The sequence below is a fragment of the Bactrocera oleae genome, chromosome 3 (assembly GCF_042242935.1).
Source record: "Bactrocera oleae isolate idBacOlea1 chromosome 3, idBacOlea1, whole genome shotgun sequence".
NCBI lineage: Eukaryota > Metazoa > Arthropoda > Insecta > Diptera > Tephritidae > Bactrocera > Bactrocera oleae.
In genome coordinates, this window is record NC_091537.1 from 38,393,256 (window position 1) to 38,419,283 (window position 26,028).

Genomic DNA, 26,028 nt, shown 5'->3' on the forward strand with positions numbered 1-26,028 from the left:
AACACAGCCGCCAGTTTAACGCTTTTCTAAGTACCGTTAGTAGTCGCCAATAAGGAACCTTTAAATAAAAAAATACGTGTGGTACTAGGGGCCTGCCGCGATAAAGCCATTGCATAGAATTTTTTATTAACTTATGCAATTATAATTATTTATTTATTTTTTAAGGATTTTTTTTCTTTGATACTAACTCAGTTCCAGTTTTTGAGCGTGGTGACCGATAAATAAACCCATTTTTCTCTTTTATTGAATAAATGAGAAGTTAATATTGTTTAAAATATTTTTAATATTTTTTACAATACATGTAGGTTATTCAGGAATGTTTATCATTAAAGCCAGGTATTATTAAGATTAAATATTATTATAGGTACATGTATTCGTTAAACATATGAAGAAACTTTTTAAACACTTTTTTGTGATTTTGTAATACATTAAAACAGTTGATTTTTGAACTTTCAATACTTAATCAAAAGAATAAATGTATCAGCTTTCAATTAATACATTTTTTTATAATTTTCAATTGAAAATTAATACTACTAAGCATTTCATGACATCCATTTCAATTTCGCGTTTTCTTTCATTTTCATTGTTTTCCAATTTTTGTTAGTAATCATTTATTTGTTATGAATTAAATTTTTATTAAATTCCATATTTTAATTTGCCATTAATAAAATTGTATTTGTATTGTATATTTTTGAATCACCCTGTTCTTCAATTGATTTGTTCCTTTTGAAATATGCGAAAATACGCCATAAAATATTTTGCGCATACTTTGTGATCGTGTTTGGTTTATTTTCGTTACGGAATTTCTTGAGTCGGTCGCCGTGCTCAAAGCCCGCGATAGAAGCTATGTAATACCTCAAAAATTAAAAGGGTTTGCTACTTAAATAGGAAACATTTTAGATAATATAATATTCATTCAAAAAATTTGAACAAAAAAACGATATTAAGAGTTTGATCATCGAATTTCTCCTGCATTTGTGAAAATAATAAGAATTTATATATGTACAAGTATATAGAGTACTCACTCATTTTCTTTCACTATTTTTTCATCACTTTCTTTCACTATTTTTTCATCACTTTCTTCATTAAAAATGCACTTTGTTTATTCATATTTAAAATACTTAATACACAAATTTTCGAGTACTCCCTGAACATGCCTTTGCCTACAAGCGTCTTTTTGCACCGATGGCAAAAGTTAAAAATCATAAATTGAACAACTTTCTGATGTTCCTTCTGGAAGGGAAAAGTGTCAACCCCGCAAACCCGGAAACATAGAAAGAAAAAAGACAAGAATGGGAACTTCTTGTTAATTTAAAATATTTTAAAATTCTAAAATATTTTTCCATGGCTCGCAAAATCTGCGTCGATATAAATATATGCATGTTCATACATAAGCATTTCGCATGAATCAGTTAGTGTACATATTTACATACATATATTTCATGTAGGCAGATATGCAAACATTATGCGTGTAGGGTTTATTTTCGTTAGCTGGATACTGACGGGGACTATGGAGAAGAAAAAATGTTCAAGTTTCCGAACGTTCGAGTTATCGTGTGTACGAATGCACCCTACATACGTATACAAATGTATAGAGTTATCCAATAAGAGTGATATTTTTTTTTTTTCAAAAAAATAAACACTAGTTGTTAAGAAATGTCAAATGTTTTTTTATTTAATATGAAGTATAATCGACACAATGTAGTTCTGAATATAACATCATTCAAATGGCCTCCACAACTGTTTTTGCAAGTACGAATTCGATGAGACCAATTTTCGAGTACTTTCAAAGACTTCAAATAACCCTACAAGAAATAGTCTAATGGTTCCAACTTCTTGGAAGCCATTCAATGTCAAAATTTCTTGAAATGTTCGAATCTCAAAACTTTTCTTACAATAATTCGGTTGCTGCACGAGCTGTGTGGCATGTAGCCCGGCTTTATTGGAACCAGATGTTGACAAGAACAACTTCTTCCATTTGCGGCCATAAAAGGTTGATTATCATCGATCTATACCGCTCCCCATTGTCAGAACTGTGTCATCACCTTCATTTCAAAAGAAGTACTAACCGATGATTCCATCAAACCAAAAATCACACCAAACTATTAATTTAAGTGAATGTAATGGTTGTTAATGTATAATTTGTGGATTTTCTTCGCACCAGAATCGACAGTTTTGTGTCTTTTCCGCACCACTCAGATGAAAGTGAGCCTCATCGGAGAAGATGATTTTCTAAAAAAAATCGTTATTCTTTTTTAAGTTGTTCCATGTTGTCCAATGGCAAAAATGCACGAAAAGTTTCTGTTAATATAATTACTTTACTGAAATGAGTTCCGGCAACTATAACATACCTATGTTATATTTACACACATGAACTGTAACTATGTAATTGCTGTTTCTTTAGCTTCACTTGCTACCTATATGTTCTTAAACGAACACGGCGAAAGTGTGCCATTTAACGATTTCAAAATTTTTAACAGGGTATGGGCTCAAAAGCTCAAGGCTGCATACATAAATTTTTTTTCAAGCCTATGGACGAAGGCATTATAATTCTCAACGACTCCATACCTGTTGACTCTGCAATCGTTTCGGATTCCACTGAGAATATAATTGACAGCATTGGTTCTGACTTCGAGATTCCAGCTGAGCTTCAAAATTCTGAGGAAGTGAGCATGAGCGAATCAAGAGTTTTCCATATTCATTGATTCGATGGGCAAAACTATATATTATGGCACCGTCAAATGGAAATATATATGGCTGAAAATAAATTAAAGCAGCAGCGCAGCTGGTCGAAATTAAAAGTAGTGCACACGGAGAAAAGTGAACAGTCTGCCAAAGTTCTCCTTCAAAAGTTCATGAGCATTAAAATGGGCGATAACGAGTTGATCGTTGATTTTGCCTCAAGTGTGATTGGTAAAGTACTGAGCAGTTTACCGATTAAATTCGATCATTTACGTTCACCATGGTACGCAGAACCTCGTGACCAACAGAGCATAGAACAATTGACAGGACATCTAGTTAATGAAGAAAATCTAATGAGTTCACCCATAAATGGTAAGGACAACAACAAAAATTCCCCGAATGTAACAACAATGTGCCGAAAGGCAAGAGCTATTACTGCTTAAAATAAGGCCGTTGGGCAAGAGAATGCAAAAAACGTCAGAGAGATCAACGAAGCAGAGAAGAAAGAAGAAGTCAACTCCATTAGCTTACACTTCAGAATGAAGCAATTGGCAATAAACGTCAAACGAATAACACTGTTGAAAATGCATATTTATTCAATGTTAACAAATCAACGAATTGCAAGAAGAATGAAAATACTTTCTACGCAGAATTAGGCGTCTCTGATCACATGTCGTTCCAGAGGGAGCTGTTCACAAACTTTCAAGATAAATTGTCTGAGAATATACATGTAAGAGTAGGCGATGGCCGTCGTTTACAAGTGATAGGCACAGGAGACTCCAAAATACAAGGCAAGCCAAATGTTGTTTTTATTATGAAAAATGTATTTCTTAACTACTCCGATTTTTAGTATTTATCGGAAATATTGCAACTTAAAACAAGAAAATACGTTAACTTCGGTTGCACCGAAGCTATAATACCCTTCACAAATACAAAGGTTCCTTACAAGCACTTGATTCCGATCTAATTTCGTGAATATACCTCGTCCAATAAAACAATTTTCAGTGCAATCACTTTCCGATCTATACAATTCCTTCGGAGATTGCATTATTGTCTTAAATGATAATCAATGCCAAATTTCGTGAAGATATTACGTCAAATAAAAAAGTTTCCCATACAAGCACTTGATTTCGATTGTTCAATTTGTATGGCAGCTGTATGCTATAGTGGTCCGATATTGGTCGTTCCGACAAATAAGCAGCTTCTTAGTAAGCAAAATATAGGAGCAAAATTTCAGATCGATAGCTTGAAAACTGAGGGACTAGTTCGTATATATTCAGACAGACAGACATGGCTAAATCAACTCAAGTCATAATGCTGATCATTTATATATAATATATATGTTATAGGGTCTCCGATATGGTAATACGTGTTTTGAAAAGTAGAGATAGACCCGAAATCGGTTTTAGGTAAATACATATCTCACGAACTAAAAAGTCTCTATCAGGGAGCATTTTATCGCACTGTTTGAAAACTTCTGAAATCGAATACTAACGACGCCCTGTCCCCATTTAACGATTATATGATTTACTCATAATGCAACATATATTCGATACATTTAATTTACAAAGATAAACTTTAAACCATACATGTATATATTTGATAGGGTCTCCGACGTTTCCTTCTGGGTGTTACCAACTTCGTGACAAACTTATTATAAATATATATTTATAAATGAAGATATATATTGTACATAAGTGTGTAAGTAGGTGTACCGAATGCAAGTAGCGTAGTAGTTGCTTAAAATTCTCAACTAATAACGAATATTCAAATTAATAAAATTTTTCATTAGTATTATAAATAGCAAGCAAGTATTTTTGTTTTAATTTTGTTCATTTTACCAATGTATTTAATAATGCACAGTAAAATGTAAAATTCGTTTACATCATAGCAAATTTTTTCACCCCAACTCAACTCTGAGAAAAGTGTTACGTGTTGCACACAGCTTTAATAAGAATATTAGTATAAGTTTTCACCACACTTGGTTCAATGTGTTTTGATACAACAAATACTTATTATTTTAACGAACAAATACTTATAAGTACATTCATCAGATATTTACTTATAATACTTGTATTAACGAATAAAATACGTATCTATTATTACTTAATACTGATAAACATTTGATTATTTTATCAAAAGAACTGCTCTGCAATGGCAATGTCGTTTAAATGTAAGGCACAATATAAATGTGCAGAATTAGTATAAAATAAGAACACTGTGATATACTGGTAAACAATCCAACAATTGACTGACGACTGCTGTCAAACTCCACGCTACATTCATAGTATGTATGCAGTCTTATAAAATATATTCGACCGAGCGACCGCAGAAATATAAAACATTTATGGCGCGCGAACGTTAATGTGCGTACCTCCCGGCTGCGCACAAGCCCAACATGAAATTAGTGCTCGTGTCTGTAAATATAAACATGTACATATGTATATACCATCTGAGGGTTGGAATAAACGACCAGCACGCAACAGCTGAGCTGCAAGTAAAAGAAATCAACAAAGCCAATGCGGCAATGACTCGTTGTGTACTTGAAAGGCTGGACGCAACATCAGCAGTTGAGAAAAGAACGAGTTCGGCGATGAACGTGCGTACGGATAAAATTTAGATATTTTGCTGCTTCAAGTTTTCAGTTAATCGGATGTTACGGAGTGTTGTAGTGAAATAATACGCCTGCACAGGAAATGTGATATAAGTCGTATCTTATCAAATGAGTGTCCAAACTTATCCCTAAAAAATTTAAATTTATGTATATGCTCAGAACTGATATTCAGTGAAAATGGTCCACTAATATAGTACGGTGGTTGCCATAGAGACAAGAAATTGTTATAACGTTCTGAACTTGAAGTGTGTGATCAATGAACCTATAAATACCAAGTATATTTCCTTACTACATTTCATTGGGCAAGACCATAAAAGTAATGTTATTGTACAAAAATAATATATTTTTCAAAATTATTGCCGTTTTTTTATTATCTTAGCATACACCCCATACATTTCTTTTTTATTGCCTAAATTTAATATTTTTTGAAAAGTGTCCGCACTCATTAATCTTAAAGCACGCTCCAATTATCAAGTCCGTCTTTTTTTATTCTGTAAATTCTGCATATGCACCTGTCTATGATTTGTTTTGAAAATGTGTTTCCATCACACTCAAATACCCTTGTAAATATAATATAGCATAAATTACTAGCCAGATGCATCCCTTCTCCAAATAGATGCTTGATATATACATACATACACAGCGATTAGATATGCACATACAATATAAATGTTCATACTCGAATACATTGGCTTGTAGAAAAGCAAAATAGGCAATAGCTACATTTGATGGAAGATCTTAAAAGTACATTTTTATATTGGTTTTAATAATTATTTAAAATACTTAAAAATATGCATTAAATCTTAAAAAGTGAAAGCAATATGATTTAAAAATTTGTAAACTTAAATAAGAGTAGGAACAAATATAAATACTATGTCAATATTATACGTTTATACGAAAAATTCTTGTTCGTGAGCAATTAAAATATCCTTAGTAAATTTTAACTGGTTATATAAATATATAATACTTGTCGAATAAAACAATTTATTAAAGAGTTAGTTTATTTAACTTAAACGTTTTAACACTGAGGAGTAATAATTTTTTTTAAATATATTCAAAACTGATCATCAGGAAATCTATTATACTATATATAAAAGAACTACTGCGTACCATATTTTTAACTTTATTTTTCTTTGATAAACAAAAACTAATAGTTTTGTTCCGGAATGAATTCGATACATTTTTCATATTTACAACTTATATGATACTGGCTGACAGGTGATTGTATTGCAAACGAATTGTCGGCTTCTAGATGAGTTTTTAGTTTACGAGTATACTGTTTTAACTAATTGATTTAACTGCATGGGTAGGATTGTACTAATGAGTGAGAACATAGATAGATAGAGGTTGTGAATTAGTATGCATTTAAATGTGACATCTAAACATAAACATATTTGTATGCACATAAACATCCTTTTGTTTGTAATGCATACATTTATAAACGAAAATGATGCGCTGCGAAAATTAATTAAGCAACTACCCATACTTACTTTCACATCAGCAATTTCCTGAAACATGATTTTTTACCAATCATCTTAATTTTAGATGTCCTATAAATGGAAAATCTTCCAACATACTTAATTATTTTTATGTCACTATCGACCTAAATGAAATAAAAATGCACCTGCTGTGGCTCATCAGTAGTATGGGATTATCGCTGTTACACCTACAGCTCATCCAATGCAATGATATTGAACTGTTGAAGACTGGCATAGCGGGAAACAAAAATGAAAACAGCGTAGGAAATAATGACCACTTCAATAACAATTCCGGCGTAAATGTGAACGATCTTGCTTCAATAAATACTAATAATAGTATGCTGGGGACAATTTTTAGTGGAGGCGGAACTACAAGCAAAGATATAAATACTGATAATAATTTTGGTAAAGCGAATACGGGAGTATCTGTTAACTTTGAAACAGGATTAGGGGATCAAGGAAGTATAAAAATTGGCAGTGACTTACCGCTAGCAGCAGTATCAGGACTAGGGCACAACACAGATTTTATTTCTACTGGTCAATTTAGAGGACATAAGCAAATCAAGTCTTATGGTCAACAATATGGCCACGCATTAGCAGGTTTGGCGAATTTGGGAATTATTATACCAAAAAGCAAAGGATCTAACCTTGAAGATTTTGCTCGCAATAGCGGAAGCCGTAAAATGCAAACAAAAATTGAAAGTGAAATCAATTTAATGGACTCAACAAATATAAGTGGTAGTAACGGAGGACAGAATACGTACCTGTAAGTATAATTTCTTTATTAATATAATAACTTACATTACTTTTACATTTGATAAAGACCAAAACAGAAAACTAACTGTGTTTGGTTTTATAAATAAAAATTACATCAGCAAAACATTGTTGCTTCGTACGTATCGTAATAATCGACATAGTCATAAGTTACTCAGAATTTTAAGATAAGTAAATGTGTACTTGTCCACTAATCCGTTCGTGCCGTGCAGAACATGTAAAACTTCAAATCGACCCCTGTGCGTGAGTTATGGTATGTCACAAAATCAAAATTCTACAGGAGGAGAGCTTACAAAATAAAACATTTTTTACTATATACTTTCGCAACATGTTGCTACAGAGTATAATAGTTTCGTTCACCTAGCGGTGGCTTGCAACACCTAAAACCACTAGAGATTGGTATTATAGTTGTATTTGTAAACATACATAAATTATACGGAAGCCAAGACGAGTTTAATGAGTTCCATATGAGCGGTATCAGGCTATTGCCATGCCCACAAAATGTCGTTAATCAAAAACCTATAAAACGCCATAACTAACCCACAAATTAAGATACAAATCTGCAATTTACAAGCAAAGTACAGCTTATCAAAGTATGAATATGTATGTATCTGTGGTGTAAAACTTTGTTTAAAGTGGTGTGGCCCCGCCTTCTAATAGATTTAATGTGCATATCTTATGAATCACTAGACCTATATCAACCAAATATGCTGAGAATAAGTCTTTCAACTACTTCTTCAAACACTGGAAAATAGGTACAATCACCCCACTCTCCATATATATGGTTATGTTGACAGCTACTAACATTGCGATAACTCTACAAGTAAGATACATTTTACATATTAACATGCTTCTGAAGGGCTTCATAGGAGTCGTCGTAAATTGGGAAGATTCGGGAAAACCCTATATCGCACTACTTTACCAATTCTAACCAAATTTTGTGTATAATCTAATTTTGACTTTCATAACTTACGTTTAGAAAATTGGCGAAGTGGGTCTACAGCAATATATCATAATTCTCCATATAATTCTACCACTTTACAGTACATACATATACAAATCGAGAGCCAATGACGTTGTCGAAAGAATGCTTCAGAAAACATCTTTTTCTATAAATAATATGTCCTGATGCTAAAAATAGATAATATTGGTTCAATAATAAACCTAGCCTTACCGCCCCTAAGCCTTACCATTAACCTAATATACGAATTTAAAACTGGTGTAGGCCTTATTCTAAATCCCATATCCCTAAAATAATGATTTCCGATTATTTGGTTGACTTTTCCCACTCAACCAATGGGGTTAATTTAATGTATTGGTATTGAGAGAAAAACACCAACCAGAGGAAACCACATTAAAGTAAGGTTGAAAGTCAAAATCACTATATTGGGTATATTGGGTCTAGGAGAACGGGTGGACTGATTGCATTAATGTTTAAAAGACTCAAGTATACTCCAGAGCTTGTTCCCATGTATGTTTATGAATATAACTCACATACTGATTGACGTATTTAGCATAAAGTCTACTAGAATGCTGAAAATCATTATATGTGGTACAAAGCAGCCAAGGTAATTCGAGGGCCATTTTACACACACTTTCGGCATTCAACTGCTAGACTAGTGCAGAAGCCTTTAAAAATGATAAAAAAAAGAAGAAGTTCATAGTAGGTTTAAACCCATCTAATAAAAAGCTAAAATTACAAACATGAAGGGTAAAATAATTTACGGGCGATGTCGGGAAAATGAAAGGATACAAACGGTTTATGTAAACTTCTGGAAAAACTATGAGTTCTAAAGAAAAAAATACGGCGCATAATCTCAAAGTTTATGCGAAAAATTCAAATAACCAAGTTTTTGGGTTTTTTATTTTTATCTTGCACAAAAGACAATCTTCTTTCACAAAATGTGGTGAAAAGTTATCTTCTTATTTACCAAACACACTGTCTTTTTTAAATTTAAAATTATTATTTTTCTCCTTTATTTTGACTTTATATTGAAAAAAAAAATCCTAATTTTCAATAAGGATCCTCAAGTCAAAATTTAAAATTTTTTTTTAAATCAGAAAGCTTGTTTTTTCGTTGAATTCTATACTTTCTGATGGTATAAAAATGTATACGTTACTATGGTAAATTTTTTCCAAATATGAATAAAGAAGAGACAAGGATTGAACATACCTATTATTTTGAAGTAGCAACAGTAAAAAAGCAGTTTTAAATCGTTTTGTAGGTTTTTATTTTATTTTTTGAGAAAATTTATCATAGTAATGTATTTAATTTTTATACCATCAAAAAGTAGAGATTTTAGCGAATATAAAGCCTGGTGACCTTTTAAAAAAATCTGATATTTTGATATGAAAATTTTTCATTGACAATTATGTTTTTTTTCCGATATTAGGTCAAAATAGAAGAGAAAAAATAAATATTTTTAATTAAAAATACAGTGTGTTTGGGACATAAGGAGGTAAGTTTACAACAAATTTGGTGAAAGAAAAAACCTTTCAGTACAATATAAAAATAAAAATCCCAAAAACTTGTTTATTTGTATTTTTCACATAAATTTTGAGCTTTTCTGAATTAATTTATAAATAAATGTTATGTATCTTTTCGTTACCTACAACATTGCCATACTACTTTCATAAATAATACTACTTTCATAAAAAAACATAAATTCAATCCCGCCCCTCCCCTTCCGCTTTCGAGCTCAGATAACTCGTAAATTATTTTTATACTCTCGCAACTTGTTGCTACAGAGTATAGTAGTTTTGTTCACCTAGCGGTTGTTTGTATCACCTAAAACTTATCGAAATAAATATAGGGTTACATACATTTGTATATATAAATAATCAGTATGAAGAGACGAGTTGAAATCCGGGTGACTGTCTGTGCAAGCTGTAACTTGAGTAAAAATTGAGATACCTTTATGAAACTTGGTACACATATTTCTTGATACCGTAAGACGATTGGTATTTCAGATGGGCATAATCAGACCACTGCAACGCCCACAAAACGCCATTAATCAAAAACAAATAAATTGCCATAACTAAGCTCCACAACAAGATACAAGACTCTCATTTGGTACACAGGATCACATTAGGGAGGGGCATTTACTGTTTAAATTTTTTTTAAAGTGGGCGTGGTCCCTCCCCATAATAAGTTTAATGTGCATATCTCCTATGTGAAATCAGGTGACAACCCCGTCCACTCCCCATATAACGGTACTGTTAAAAACTACTAAAAGCGCGATAAATCAAGCACTAAGCAAGCCAGAGACAGTCAATTTTATCTCTTTGATGGTATAAGATTAATTTATGGGAACCACGTTCAAAATTAGATAGTGGGCGTGGCACCGCCCACTTTTAGGTGAAAACCCATATCTTGGGATCTGCTTAACCGATTTCAACCAAATTCGGTACACAATATTCTTCTCATATTTCTATGTTGGCGAAATCGGATTACAACCACGCCTATTCCCCGTATAACATCATTTTAAATTCCATCTGATTTTTTCACTTTCCAGTATCCAAATCAAGCAACAATGATTATACCGGCTTCCTTATTTGTTCCCTTAATGTTTGTTATTTTATATTTTGTTTCCGATGGGTTTCATCCTACTATGCTTTGGTTTTTTTGTTTTCAAAAATTGTCTCCCCTGGTCTATATAGTATATCCAGTATTATACGTGCACTAAATATTCCTAAAATATTTACCGATATATACGCTATAAAGTCAGCTGGAAGTCTGAAAATTTTAAAGTATATAGGGTATTATATCCGATTTTGCACATTATTATTAGGAAAAGATTCTTTTAGAATTTCAATAATTTATCTCAGAGATTGACCAATATATTCGGTAAAAATTCAGCCATCAGCAATATATTCAATATCTGTGAGTTTGAAAAGTTATGGTCCGGTTTTGACAATTTTTAGACTTGAGATGAAAGGTATACTAAGACACTATTTGTGTAAAGCATTATTCCTATATATTCATTGGTGCTTGATTTGCATAATGTAAAGTGCAGGAGTACGAAGGCTTTTGTCCAACTTCGCCCATTTGCATACTATAACGGGGCATCTTGACGGGCAATTAAAGATTGATAAATATCTAAATGGCTAGCAGTATTGCCAATGGAGACTGCTCATTGCTACTGGTTAGCAATTGATGTCTAAAAAAGTTTCATGCTGTATATTGCTAGCAATGAACTGTCATTTTGGCGGTTTTCATTTGCACCCACATTTTGAAGAGGCAACATGTACATGTATAGCTTCGAAGGCATGATGCCAGCAAAGATGAAATGCTAAAGTCTTATCTTTTGTTGCGTATTTTGCAACTTAGCAAAGTAATATTCAAAACATAAATTTTAACAAAACATGGCAATAGTAATTAAATACATATGGTACATAGTATGTTTGTAAAATATATGTATAATTAATATTTTAATCCTAATTGTTAACATATGTAAATACCATTGCTCATATTTAATTAATGAATTGGTAAATAAACTTTATATGCAACAATTATTTAAGTCTTAAAATATGAAATCTTATTTTTCCAAAATATACATATTCATACATTTACATATACAAGTATGTATTCTTGAGATATGCAATTTTACCTAAAGGTGAGCGGTGTTACGCTCATTGTCCAATTTTGCACTGGTTCCTAAAAAGTCTTTCCGTGGCATCTTGCTGTGAAATTGTATGTTTCTGACGTATTTTTTATTGAGTTATCTTACATCTAATAGTTTTCCACATACCCGTTGTATGGATAGACTGACATATTCGAGTATAAAAGTATGTACGCTTACAATATACGGTGTAATATACGCTATAAATTTACTGTGTAGCTGTACATTTTTTAAGCAACAAGTGTATTGCGTATATACCATAATGGTTTCCATCTATTGTAGTTAGAGGGTTCACTGAGTTTTCTCTTAGAAAATACGAAACGAAGAAAATATTATAAAAGATATAAATATTATCACTGTATCAAGTGAAAAGAATCGCTTGTTTCAATAGCCTTAAAGCATTTTACTCTAACATATTTTGGTCATATAACAATGCATCCGAGATTGTACGCAAGGGATTTAATATACATAGGAGTTGGTATAAAATTGGACAATGCGTGTGGCACTGTCTACCTTTCGGTGAAATCCTGAATCTCAAGAACTAATCGCAATTTCAACCGAAATTGGTAACATTATTTCGCCAATAGCATGTGACGTTTTGAAAATTGGAGAAATCGGACGACAACCACGCCAAGTATAAGAATTTCAAATTCCATATGAATATTTCATCTTACAGAATATAACTCGAGCACCAATTAAGTCGGTTTTGCACAAATAGAGCTTATAAGGTTAAGCCTCACGTACATGTACTCTATATAAAGATTTTCATTATTCTAGTAGACATTATGTCGAATATGTCGGTTAGTGTCAGCTATCAAGCGTAATGTTTGTTTTCTATCCATTGTTGTTTTGTTATATTGAAAATGTTATTAATATGACATTCAGCTATTCACTAACTCGCATTGCTGCTGTCTGTCACCTATAAATATGGATCCTATTTAGTGCGCAGTTAACCGGGTTTAAATCTACCGTCCGTCAAGGCTATTTTTTAAACGCTGGGGGCTTAACAGGATGATAGTATTAGCTGAAAGAATCGTTTTCACCAAGTTGTGGTTAACTTACCTACAGATAGTTTGATTATTGTAAATGCGTACTTTTTTTTCGGTAAAGTTTCCCAGAACTTAACTGATAGATGGTTGCTAAACATATATTGAGAAAATCATTTTTCAGTAAGTTGAAAGCATGGATATCATGATCTGAGACTCTTCTCTTTGCTTTTTGAGAGAGCTCATGATCTCATGGTTTTTTTTGGCGGCACTGAACAGATGACAAGCAAAACAACGAACTACCACTTAGAATCCCGCAGAAATAAATTGCGAAATCAGTGACTTTTGCGTTTTTTTCTAATCTTCAATAGATTGAATATAGTTTTAAGAAAGAGCGGGTATTTTGTCGCAGAATATTGTTTTGCTCAGAAGTATCAATTGTCTACGTATATACATATTTTGGATAGAATTCCTCACAAATGTTATGTTAACTTTGACTTCCCAATATATTATCAAAAGCTATTTGTTGATTGAGTATATAAAAAAGAAATAATAAATTCGTGTTAAACTTATTTTAATTATGTTATATTATTCTGTGAAATGGAAACCGAAAAATACCCAAGAAATATATTAAAAAATCTCAAAACTTATTTCTTTCCATAGTGACACCACTGTCAAATGTTATAAACAATTTGAACTTTGACAGCGCTCTCTCGGTTTAAATAGTTTCGTATCATGTTATCTATGGTTGAAAGCCGGGAGACTGTCTGTTCGTCCATCTGTCTGAGTAAACTGCAACTTAGGTAAAAATATACCGTAGTGAAACTTTGTATACTTCTTCCCTGGCAAAATAGGGCGGTCGGTATTGCAGATGGACCCAGTAGCACTACTGCCACGCTCACAAAACGCCATTAAACGGAAACATATAACTAATCATTATATGAAGATATAAAACTGTTAACTAATCATTAAATTAAGATATAAAAAAGACACCTATGGACTACGAATTTTCTAAAAGTGAGAGTGGCCCCGTCTTGTAACTGGTTGTAATTACATATCTTTCAAACCGTTTAAGCTAAATTAACTAAATCTGTTGAGAAGAAGTCCTTTTAGCACTTCTTCATATACTGTGAAAATGTGCAAAATCAGATAATTACACACTCACTGAGTAAATGCGCCACAAACATTAAATTTCACAACGAAGATGGTAGGGAGGAGTTTAATAGGAGCACGTGTAAAGATTGGACAATGGTCACTGCCCATCAAATTTGGTGTGTAAGATTTCGCAGACATTATTATCGTACGGTGTGAAAATGGGAAATGAATACTTGTAATGGATGTGTGAAATCGGATGACGACTACACCTACTTCCCATAGAACAAAACTTAATTTACATCGGATTCTTTCACTTTACAGTACTTCCCTTAGCCTCCATATAACTAATATTAACAATTTTCAAACTTCCGGTTGAATTTATCACACCTTTCGGTCAATATGTAAGATATCTTAATGAAAGTTTTGCCCAAAATGGATGAAATCAGGTTTCACTAGTCCCCATATACCTTAAATAAGGATTTTCAAACATCGGCTTGGCCTTCTTCCATATATTGGTTATCGGTCAATCTGTGAGGTATCTTAATCAAATTCAGAGATCATATATTTCTGGTAATGATATGTCGTAATACCAAAAGTGGATAAAATCTGGTCAACATATTCCATAGCCGCCTCTATACCTTATAACAAAATTGATAAGAATATAAGAGTTTCAAACTTCCGGTTGTCTTTTTTCCGTATATATCAGTCATTATGTAAGATATCTTAGTAAATATAGTGAAAGTGTAATATTGGATATGCTATTCAATGAAATTAAGTGAATAATTTTTCTTAAAAAAATAATGTGATTTAGCGCTGGTCCCGCCCCTAATAGGTTTAATATGCATATCTCCTAAACCGCTAATGCTATAATAACAAAATTCACTGGAAGCAAATGTTTTTAGAACCTCTACCTACAGTGTGAAAATAGTTGAAATCAGGTGGCAACTCCGCCATTTTCCTAATATAACGGTACTGTTAAAGACTACTAAAAGCGCGATAAATCAAGCACTAAACGCGCCAGAGATAAAATTTTATCTCTGGGGTGGTATGATATGACTTTATAGGAACCGCGTTCAAATTAGACAGTGGGCGTGGCACCGCCCACTTTTAGGTGAAAACCCATATCTTGAGATCTGATTAACTGATTTCAACCAAATTTGGTGCATAACATTCTTTTCATATTTCTATGTCATAGTGCGAAAATGGGCGAAATCGGACTACAACCACGCCTATTTCCCATATAACACCATTTTCAATTCCATCTGATTCTGTCACTTTCCACTATGCATATCAAGCAAAAATGATTGTATCGGGGAAAAACTTTGCGTGAATAATGCGTTTGAAGTATGCCACCTTGTGACCAAAAATTGTCTAAATCGAGGCAAAACTGTTCAAGCCCCTAGGTAATAAATATGTGGACCCCAGTGCCTATAGCTGACTTTTTACCGAACATATCGGTCAACATAGAACAAGGCGGCAAGATCCACAAAGAAATCTAAAACGAGTATACCATTTGACTTTGCGAGAGTATAAAATATTCGGTTACATCCAAACTTAGCGCTTCCTTACTTGTTATTTTTTTGTTATAACCAACAGTACTCTATGAAACTTGTGGGAAGAGTTAAAAAAACACCTTACATGGCTGACTGCCTAAATATATATATATATAATATTATTATTTTATATCGCGGAAGAAATGTATTCGTCGGCTCTTTGATCTCTGCAATTTGTTGCATCAATTACACCGACGAGAACTTAAACAAAATGAACTAGAAGTACATAAATGTGTAGTATGTACACCCTTACTCCTTTTCTGAGTCAAGCACAATATATGAAAGTTTACATTCACAAAACTATTTCCTAAAAATATCTCATTGCGACGACTTTAGACTTCATGTTGTTCACCTAAAACAGATTCGGAAATAAAAGGAGTTCAAAATGTATGAAACGAGTGCATATGTTTTTAGACGGATGTGGGTACACACATAAACATACCTATGTACTAAATTAAATATAACTGTATGTATAAATGCGTCTTTAATATGTTTTCACGAGGTTATTGCCTGGTTCTAAAAAACTCACGAATAAACAATACCATACTAACAAACCACAATTAAATTGTTGTAGTAATTTTATATTGAAAGATAAGAATTGTCGTTGCTAAAAATTTACTAACTGTACCGCTAAGTAAAACAAACTCTTAATTTACCATATATTTGCTTTACTTGAGAAATAGAGGAAATGGTGATTTTCTATGATGCTCGTGTCATATCGTTGCATTAAAAGGATTTGATTTACTTACTTCACTAATTATCTGATATAAAATTCGTTACATCAGAAATGAATACTTTAATTTTGCATGATTTGTTCCTGAATAGCGTATTCTTTTTACTAATCATTGTTTGTGTATTGCAATAGAGAGTGTAATAGCTTTTTTTGGCTAACGGTTGTTTTAACAAAACCAACAACTAATCGAGATAGATGCGGAGTTACATATATTGTATATAAATGTTCAGGATGACGAGTTGAATTCCTGTATGACAGTTTGTCCGCCCGTCTTTACCAGCGATAACTTAATTAAAGTTAAGGAATCTTGATCAAATTTGATAGATGTTATGGGCGGAATCGGAATCGAAAATATTAAAAATGCTATAACTAACCCGCAAATTAACATACAAAACTGTAATTTGGTACTGCGAATTGAAGTAGAGAACGCCAGTAAGTTTAATGCAAATATCTCTCTAACTAAATTTGCCAACGAAAAATCTTTCTGGCCCCTCCTGAGACAGTGCGACAATATATGAAATCGTATGATAAGCCCACCCACTCCCCATGAAACGGTTATGTTGAAAACTACTAAAAATGAGATAACTCAGTAAATAAATACGTCATAAGCATTGGTGGATAATATTACCTTCATATTCGCCCCTTATAAAATTCCATATGAAATTTTCACTTTACAGAATTTAAATCGAGAGCGAATGACGCTATCGAAATAAACCTTTGAGTAAATAGTGCCTTTGAGGTACACCATCTTACTCTAAAAATTACTACTAATATCAAAAATTCGGATTTCAGATATCAAATAGTGCCCAGAGTCTATAACTGACTTTTTACCAAAAAAATTGGTCAACTAGTGATACATATTGCTAAAATTTGGAGAAAATATTTCACTGAAAAATAATAATGTGTATCCAAAATGTGAAAAATCGGGTCAATACATCCCCTTACCCCATTTACCGAATATAAGAATTTTAAACGGGTTATATCCCGTATATATTGGTATGTAAAATATCTTAGCTTCTTATTAAGTGAGCGTATAATATTGCATATGCTTTAGTTAGTCTATATCTTCATGTAAAATACAAAATAACAATATAAATTAGAAAATACTCATAATTAGAAAAAATTTATATTTGGTTATATCTCCAAGTAGAAGCTTAAAACTTTGTATATTTGTATATGTACTATGAGTAGTAAACCATAATTATTAAAAAGCTCAATTTCAAATTTTTGATGATACTTTGTTTTGCATTTTAGGTGACGTTATAATCATATTGGTTATTTTAGCAAACTTTATGCCAAATACGACTGTCAATATATGAGTTATTTTTATAAAATTTCGTGGAAAGGTGTTCTCGAGTATACTTCAATAATGTCGAAAGTTAATGTTGGTCAATATGTGTGATATTTTAAGGAAATTAAGTGGACACATTTTTTTGAAATGATGTGGTAGAGCTGATTATGATTGAAATTCAGCTAGACCTTAGTCTTAACCTCATTTATCATAATGGTTTCCGATCCTCCAATTAGCTTCCTCCTCATATACCTAATAAATTAAATTTAACATTTTTCGTTGTATTTATTCACATACCTACAATATCTCATTTGCCAAGTCAAATGTAGTAATGAAACTATCTGAGTCTATGACCTACAATAGAAGTTAATAGAATACAAAATATGTTAAATTTTTCGACCGAGCATAATAGTTTTTGTTCAATTATCGCTTTTTTATAACACCTTAAGAGAGCGTCTCCCTATATTAACAGTATTTTCTTATGCCTGAAATTGGTTAAATCGGGTCAATAATATACCTAGCCCCCATATACTTGTACTTAATATACGAATTTAAAACATCCGGTGGAATTTTTATGAATCTATCGGTCATTAAGTAAGAATATTATTTGATATACTACAGCTTAGTGAAATTAACCGATTTGGTCTAGACCTTAGCCTTATCCTCATTTCCCTAAAATGACTTTCGATTATTAGGTTGACTTTTTCCGCATATGCCCAATATATTAGATTTAGGCTGAGTTTATATCACATATACTCATTTGAGTTAACTAGGTTGATTAAATATAAATATCTTCGAATAATGAAAGTTCTACCAATACCCGAAAGTATTTCTCCGGCTTAGTTCTTGAAAATTAGTAGCGTATAATATTATATGTTCGGTTACTCCCGAACTTAGCTCTTTCTCACTTGTTTAATATAAAGTTTTGTCAACACCTCAAAGTATTTTCCCGTCATTGTTCCTTCCAACTAGCTGAATGTTCAGTTACACCCGAACTTAGCTTTTCTTTAGTTCTTAGCTTCTTAGTTTGGGAGGTATCTACAAGTATACATACAAGTATATACCATATGAATGTACGTATATAAATGAATGTTTGTCTGTGTGTCCTTTCTAGAGACAACAATTTTTACTGAAAAATTCAAAGGTGAAGACGTACTGTTGTTACGTATCGCATTGATTCCCGAATTCAAACGTTTGTACACCGTAAATTACACTCGCTTTTGCAATGATTATCAACAAAGTACAAGGACAATCGTTGCTAGTATGTGGATTACATTTGAAGAATCCATGCTTCTAACATGAGCAGCTCTATGTGGCCTGCTCCCGCGTCGGAAAACCTTCTAATTTATTCGTTTACACATGGCTTGATGGAAAAGTATGAAATGAACAAATTTATTTTAGTTAGCGGCGTAGCAACGATGCAGGGTACAGCTAGTTGACATGTATTTATAAGGGGTACCACCATGTCAATCCTCACTGTGATCTTCTGTGCAAATCTGGTTTTGCCCATCTGCAATAACAGGAAAACGAGTACATTATTTTTTTTTTAATTTTCCGAGGAACATGTAGTTTTCTGCATATTGTGTTCATAAACAGTTTTGACCAGTACTATTTTCACAGTAAGTCTTTATAGTCGCAATTTGTTTTACGATTATTGAATATTTTTAAAGGGTTGTGCAATGGTAATTGGAAGTTCTTTTTTTAAAAACACTGAACTGTTAATGTGCGTGAAGAAAAAATATTATATAATTTATATACTATAGGACTTAGAAAATTTAATCAATTTTAAAAAACTACTAATTAATTAGTCTTTCAAACACATTAACTCAAACAGAACGCTTAAATGCAGAGCTTAGATATGTATCAAACACATTTTAGGAAGGACCAAGTAAGGGTTAAGCCGAACATTATATTCGGCACCAAAATACAGTATGTGCACGATAATATAATATGAGAAGAAGACAGGATTGTACTTAATTTTTCCATATCCATTAATTTTAACGAGGAAGAATAGGTAATCATAAGCAAAAAAATGAACTTAACTGTTGGTGGTGTCATGCCTATTGTAAAATTTATTACTTATGCACGCATTTTGACATACTACTGTTTGGTGGCGAAATCAGTCAACGAATTACCCAGTTTCCATATACCTATTGTTATGCAGAATACATCAGTCAAATTGTGATTTATGTTAATAACTGCGTGGAAACATGACCTCGAGAATACTTTAGTTTAAAACCAAAAGTAAATATCAGAGTCAGCTCAAATGTTTATACCCAATATAGTGATATGCGACTTTCCAGTTGACCACATTATGTATTTCGATCAATATGGGTATATGATATTACAATATAATGAAATTAGTGTGCTATTTATTTACCTTAATGTAGTTTTTTGAATATGAATAAAATCGGCTTAGACCCCATTCCACTGACCTAATAATTTCTCGACTTCTGGTTGACTTTTTCTCAATATACGAGGTATGTTCAAAGGAAAATGGGAATTTTGAATTTTCGCGGGCTGTGTACATTAGATTATCGATTTTTAGTGTTTGTTATAATCGGACACATAAATTCACCATGTGCTTGCATTAAGAACCAATTTCGATTAGTAGTTTGTTTCTGACAACAGAAAAGGTTAGTTACTTTTTTGTGTGCTCTTCGATTTTTGACTTTTGATAAAAATGGATCTAAGAATAATAAATTTTGCGTTAAAAATTAAATAAAGTGCTCCAAGGCACTTGAAATATTGACTATGACATTCGGTGAGTCTACTTTGCCTCCAAAAAGTGTTTATAAGTGGTACAAGCGTTTTCCAGAAGGGCGAGCAGATATTGATGACGATGACCACGTTTTGAAAATCGTCGAATCGCTATTGAGGAAGTTTCAGAGGATGTTGGCATATCAATCGTACTATTAAATTTTCTCGAATATTTTAAGAAACGAAGTTTATTCCGAAATTGCTAAATTTTGAGAAGAAGCAATGTCGCATTAGTATCAGTCAGGAGTTGTTGAATGACGTCAACCATCGTATTCCAACCATTCGGGTATTCCCGTATTCATCGGATTTGACTTCCTGCGACCTTGTCGTATTCCCAAAACTGAATAAACCAATTCACATTTCAAAAGTTCTTCGAGGATTGGAAAAAGCGTTGGCATAAATGTATTATATTGTAGGGGGATTACTTTGAAGGGGACAAAATATATATTGATGAATAAATAAGTCATCTTCAAAAATATTCAACATTCACCTTTTCTTTTGAACACACTTCGTATATGGAAGTTGGTCTTTTGGTTATGTTTACATCCTATACATCGGTATTGGCACCATTCAATATAATTTGTGAAAATAAGTCAACAGTTATTCGGTGGTAAAATATGGATATCTTCCCACTGCACTAATAGATAGTATTGGCGTTAAAATTTTACAATGTTGGTTGTCAAAGGAATTGAATCATAGGTTTGTGGTAATGATATCGTGGATTTTTAATTTCTATGTTTAAAATCAACTGATTGATGTCTCTTTCTTTCTATTTCTATTTTTGAAACTAGTTTTGTATCCGAATTTGAGTTTAAAGTAGGTCCATTGATTTTCTACAATTTTTAATACAACTATTTACTGTATCTCGAAAAACAATTTACGACGTCATAAGTTGCCTAGAAAACGAAGGCAAAGTGGAGGTGGTCGTAAAAGAAAAATTGGCAAATGAGCAGACTATTATGAGGAAAATGGTTGAAAATCCTAATAAATATAATGTATAAAATTTTGAATATTTTTCTAAAATTAACTAAATGGGTTATTAAAGTTTATTATCATACATTTCCATTTTATTATGTTGGGTATATGGGGGCTAAGGGAAGTGTTAATTCGCTTTTACCCATTTTCGGCAAAAGTTATTGCGAAATTTCGACAATTTTTGGACGTAAGATGAAATACCCTGAGAGCACTATTTATGGAAAGTTTTATTCTGATAACATAATCGATGTTTCATTTGTATACTTTAAAGTGAAAGAATCAGAATTTTAAGGTTTGTTATATGGGAATTAAGCGTGGTTGCCATTCGATTTCGGCCATTCTTGCAGTTTTGGTAACCTCACACACCAAATTTGAATCGGTCGAGTAGCTCCTGAGATATAGGATTTGGGCGGTGCCACGCCTGTTGTCCAATTTTCATACCAGATCCTTATATTTGGAATAGGTGGCGTTATTATCCGATTTTACCCATTTTCACAGAGTTTGAAGAGGTAATAAAATCCCTTTTCTCAGCGGTTGATGAATTTTAAGCGGTTTGGAAAATATGTGCATTAAACCAGGGGCCACGCCTACTTTACAAAAATTTAAATTACCGTTTTGCATAACGCCCCTTGGGCGCCATGAAATATGTGTACCAAGTTTCGTCAAGATATCTTAATTTTTACTCAAGTTAACGGACGGACAGACAGTCACCTGGATTTCAAATCGTCTCGTCATCCTGATCGTTTATATATATATATATATATATATAGGTATATATATAACACTAACCGTTAGGTGAACAATACTAGTATACTCTGTAGCAACATGCTCTGGACTATACGTGAATACTGCCAAAAGTTGATGCAATCAATCCAGACCTTCTCCTAGCCCCAACATGTCTGATACATTAACTTCCGACTTTCCAACTGACGTTTGCCAAAATGTGTGACATTTTATTGAAATTAAGTGGACAAGTATGCTTAAATATAATATAATATGGTTTAATGCTGAATTCATATTACAATGAAAGTGTCTAGTCTTTGGTCCAAACCTATGTAGTGTTGGATCAGAAAAGAACTAAAGGTACCATTTTCTGAAAGGGTGTCATATATATGGGTTAATTATTGTATGATGGATGATTTCAATCTTTCCTGCTATGGAATTTACGAAAAATATATTTTTATTTGGAATTCATTTTTATTTTACTAATGATTGTTTTTTTTTTGGTTTCACTTGAAGGGGGGAGGGTTGAAATCGTGGGAACGTTCACGTGCCACTTTTTTGAGACCTATCACTTCATCAGCTGCTACTGATCTTTATACTTTTGCAAAATGTTGCTACAGAGAGAATGTCTTTGTTCACCTAAGGGTTGTTTGTATCACCTAAAACTGATCACGATAGCTATAGGGTTATATATTATATATACTTGTATGGTATATGCATATGTATAAATGATCAGGATGACGAGACGTGTTGAAGTCCGGGTAACGGTTTCTATGTCCGTCCGTTCGTCTGTCCGTGCAAGCTGTAACTTGAGTATTTCAACCCTCCTTCCGATAGCGTAAAAGTACCATAGGTGAAATCGGATGGTAATACCGTTGCCCCATTGACATTAAATTTTACATCCAGGATGGCACAAGTGGGCTTTATAAGTGCCGGTGTCATAATTGCACGATAGACGTGACACCGTCCACTTTGAGGTGAAATCACATATCTCGGTATCTGTTCAAGTACCGAATATGTGAACCCCAATGCCTACAGTTGACCATTTACCGAAAATATCGGTCAATGTGTGACATATATAATTGAAATTTGGATAGAAACCTTTAATGATAATAGTATGTCTGAATGTCAAAAATGGATTCAATCGAATCAATACTTTCTATAGCCCTCATATACCTAATATAAAGATTTTTGAAGTTCCGGGTGACTTTATACCGAATATCAGCCAATATGTGAGTTATCTCAATAAAAATGAGAGAGCTAGTTTAACTCATAGCAGTGTATCTTTGCGCCTTAACTGGATAAAATTCGATCAAAGGTTGACCCCGCCCCTATATAACTAAAATCAGGATTTTCAAACATTCGTCTGACTTTACTCCATATGATTGGTGATGGTATCTGAGGTACCTTAATGAAACAATGGGAGCATTTTATTAGTCTGTGGCATGTTAGTAGTATGAAGTACTGGCAAAAATTGATAAAATCGGGTTAATGCTACCCTCTACTTTCATATACTACTTATAATACTTCTTGTATATCGGTCAGTGAGTATTAAAATTTTTTAAACCGTTCCGGTTGATCAAAATGTGATATTTTAATGTAATTAAGTGGATAAGTAAAAAATATGTGGTTTGACGCTGAATTAGAATGAAAATAGTATATACCTTGATCTAAATCTCACACCTTCATATAATCAATTCCGATTCTATGGTCGACGTTTTCCACACAAGCTTATAATATAATATTTAGCCACTTTGGTTGAGTTAATATCACATTCATACTTATGTATATGTCACTTCAAGATGTTTTTTTTTTTTTTTAATATAATTTTTGCTGACGCAAACAAAAATATAGCAATAAAACTGTGACCAAGTTTATGGCCTTTAATATAAGTCAAGAAGATACCAAATTAATTTAATCACGATTTCATTTAATAATGGATGTTTAATTCTTTCTCAACTTTGGCACACCTGAAGGAATTTCCTGGCCTTTGATTCTTGCGAATTAAAATTCTTGGTTCCGCCCTAGTACCCATTATTGGGTATATATTGACCCTAGCTCCAACATACTTTATGTAAAAAATTCAAACTTCCGTTTCGCTTTATATAAACGTAAAATATTATATTAGATATACAACAGTTTAATGCCGAAAATGTGTGAAATCGATCCACGAATTTCCTCAGCATACATGTACTACTTATGGTATAATTTATTTCGTTAATATAATAATTTACTAAAATTAAATGGATAGTTTTTCTTAAAAATAATGTGGTGGCATGAGAATGAAATTGGTCTAGACCTTTGTTTAAACTTTATAACCCTAATATACTGATTTCCGCTCCTATTAAATCTAACCCCGTTGGTTCAGTTTATATCACATACTTGTATACCATGTTCGAGTTAAATAGCTTCTTTTTGTTAAAGTTAACATTTCGGAGAAAAAATAGTATCTATCTAAAATAGTAAATCTATGATCAATAACATAAGTTAATAAGAAACCAAATTATAATCGAATAATAAATGTTGAATTCTTTCGCAACATTCTTATACTTTCGCAACATGTTGAAACAGAGTATAGTTGTTTGCATCACCTAAAGCTAATTGAGATAGATAAAGATTTCTATATACAAATGTTTCTTCTAATATTTGGTGATAATCAGTGGGTAATTATATGTTCTCAGCCATTATGTTGAACTTATAACAAAATATACCACACAACAATGTAAAAAAGTTTCTTAGAGTGCTGGACTTTGTATAGAGCAAAAATATGTTTCTAGAAAAAATCGCGTGAGATAAATATTAGTAGTGTAAATAAATATTAGTAGTGTAGTATCAAAAGGGCTAAAGATCATTTTTATGTGGTAATAGATAAACTGCGACCCCATCGGTTAAAATGCTATTATCTATTATTTCAGTTTTGCGACACATTCTAATATGAAGGTCATAAGGTGAACTGTAAAATCAAGAAAATTGCATTTAAGTACTTTTTGGGAATTACCCAGCGCCGTTTGCAGCTTATGAAAGGTTTAGATATTAAGACAGATGAAGAAAATCTACATACCTGCTCTACATACATATGTGTGTACCACAATAAGTTATATGGAAGTTATTGTTAATTTAGCCTTTATGAGCAGACCTTTGACAATGAAATAAACTACTAATTTCTAAATATATGTATATATAACCAAATAATCTGTATTATTATCTTCGTGAATATCTATGTAATATATAGGTATACAAAAGTACGTAAGCGGTGTGTACAAAAATATACCATAGTAAAACTATTATATTCTGTAGCAACATGTTGCAAGAATATAATAAATATCAGTACACTGAGTAGTTTCAGTTACACTAGATTTCTTGACCAGCAAAGTGCTGTATTCAAACAAATTTCAGTGTATTAGTTATATAGTGTTTAAACTATTGTTATATACAGTGGCATTATTGGTGGTATTAAATATAGTGACGAGCAAACACATTTACATATGTGCACCAGTATAACATAGTACCTATGCACCGAACAGGAAAGGAGTCATAGCAAGGATTCAATTACAGTAAAAGAGAGTAGCACCTAAGATCCAACTTTTCAGATCCGGACGGACTGAATTATGTAAGTATTATATATAAGTATTTTATATATAATACTAAGCCATAAATCTGTATGACTAAGTCATCTTCAGAATAGAAGAGGAATGAGAGTTCTTCGTTCAAACTCTTTATATAGAGATAGTGAGCAGTCACA

General features: G+C 32.4%; 1 protein-coding gene across 2 annotated transcripts in view; it reads left to right on the top strand.

Moving 5' to 3' along the window:
* Positions 1 to 5,229: 5,229 nt before the first annotated feature.
* The window catches only part of Wnt4 (Wnt oncogene analog 4), a 149,610-nt gene continuing 128,811 nt past the window's right edge, over positions 5,230 to 26,028 (top strand). The window contains exons 1-2 of one of the 2 annotated variants that reach the window (XM_070106466.1): positions 5,230 to 5,612; positions 6,842 to 7,540. In XM_070106466.1, coding sequence (XP_069962567.1) covers positions 6,915 to 7,540 — 626 coding nt within the window. In that variant the 5' untranslated portion in view covers positions 5,230 to 5,612; positions 6,842 to 6,914. Of the gene's footprint in view, positions 5,613 to 5,949; positions 6,041 to 6,841; positions 7,541 to 26,028 lie in introns of those variants that run through there. The other variant, XM_070106467.1, reaches the window with a different exon arrangement.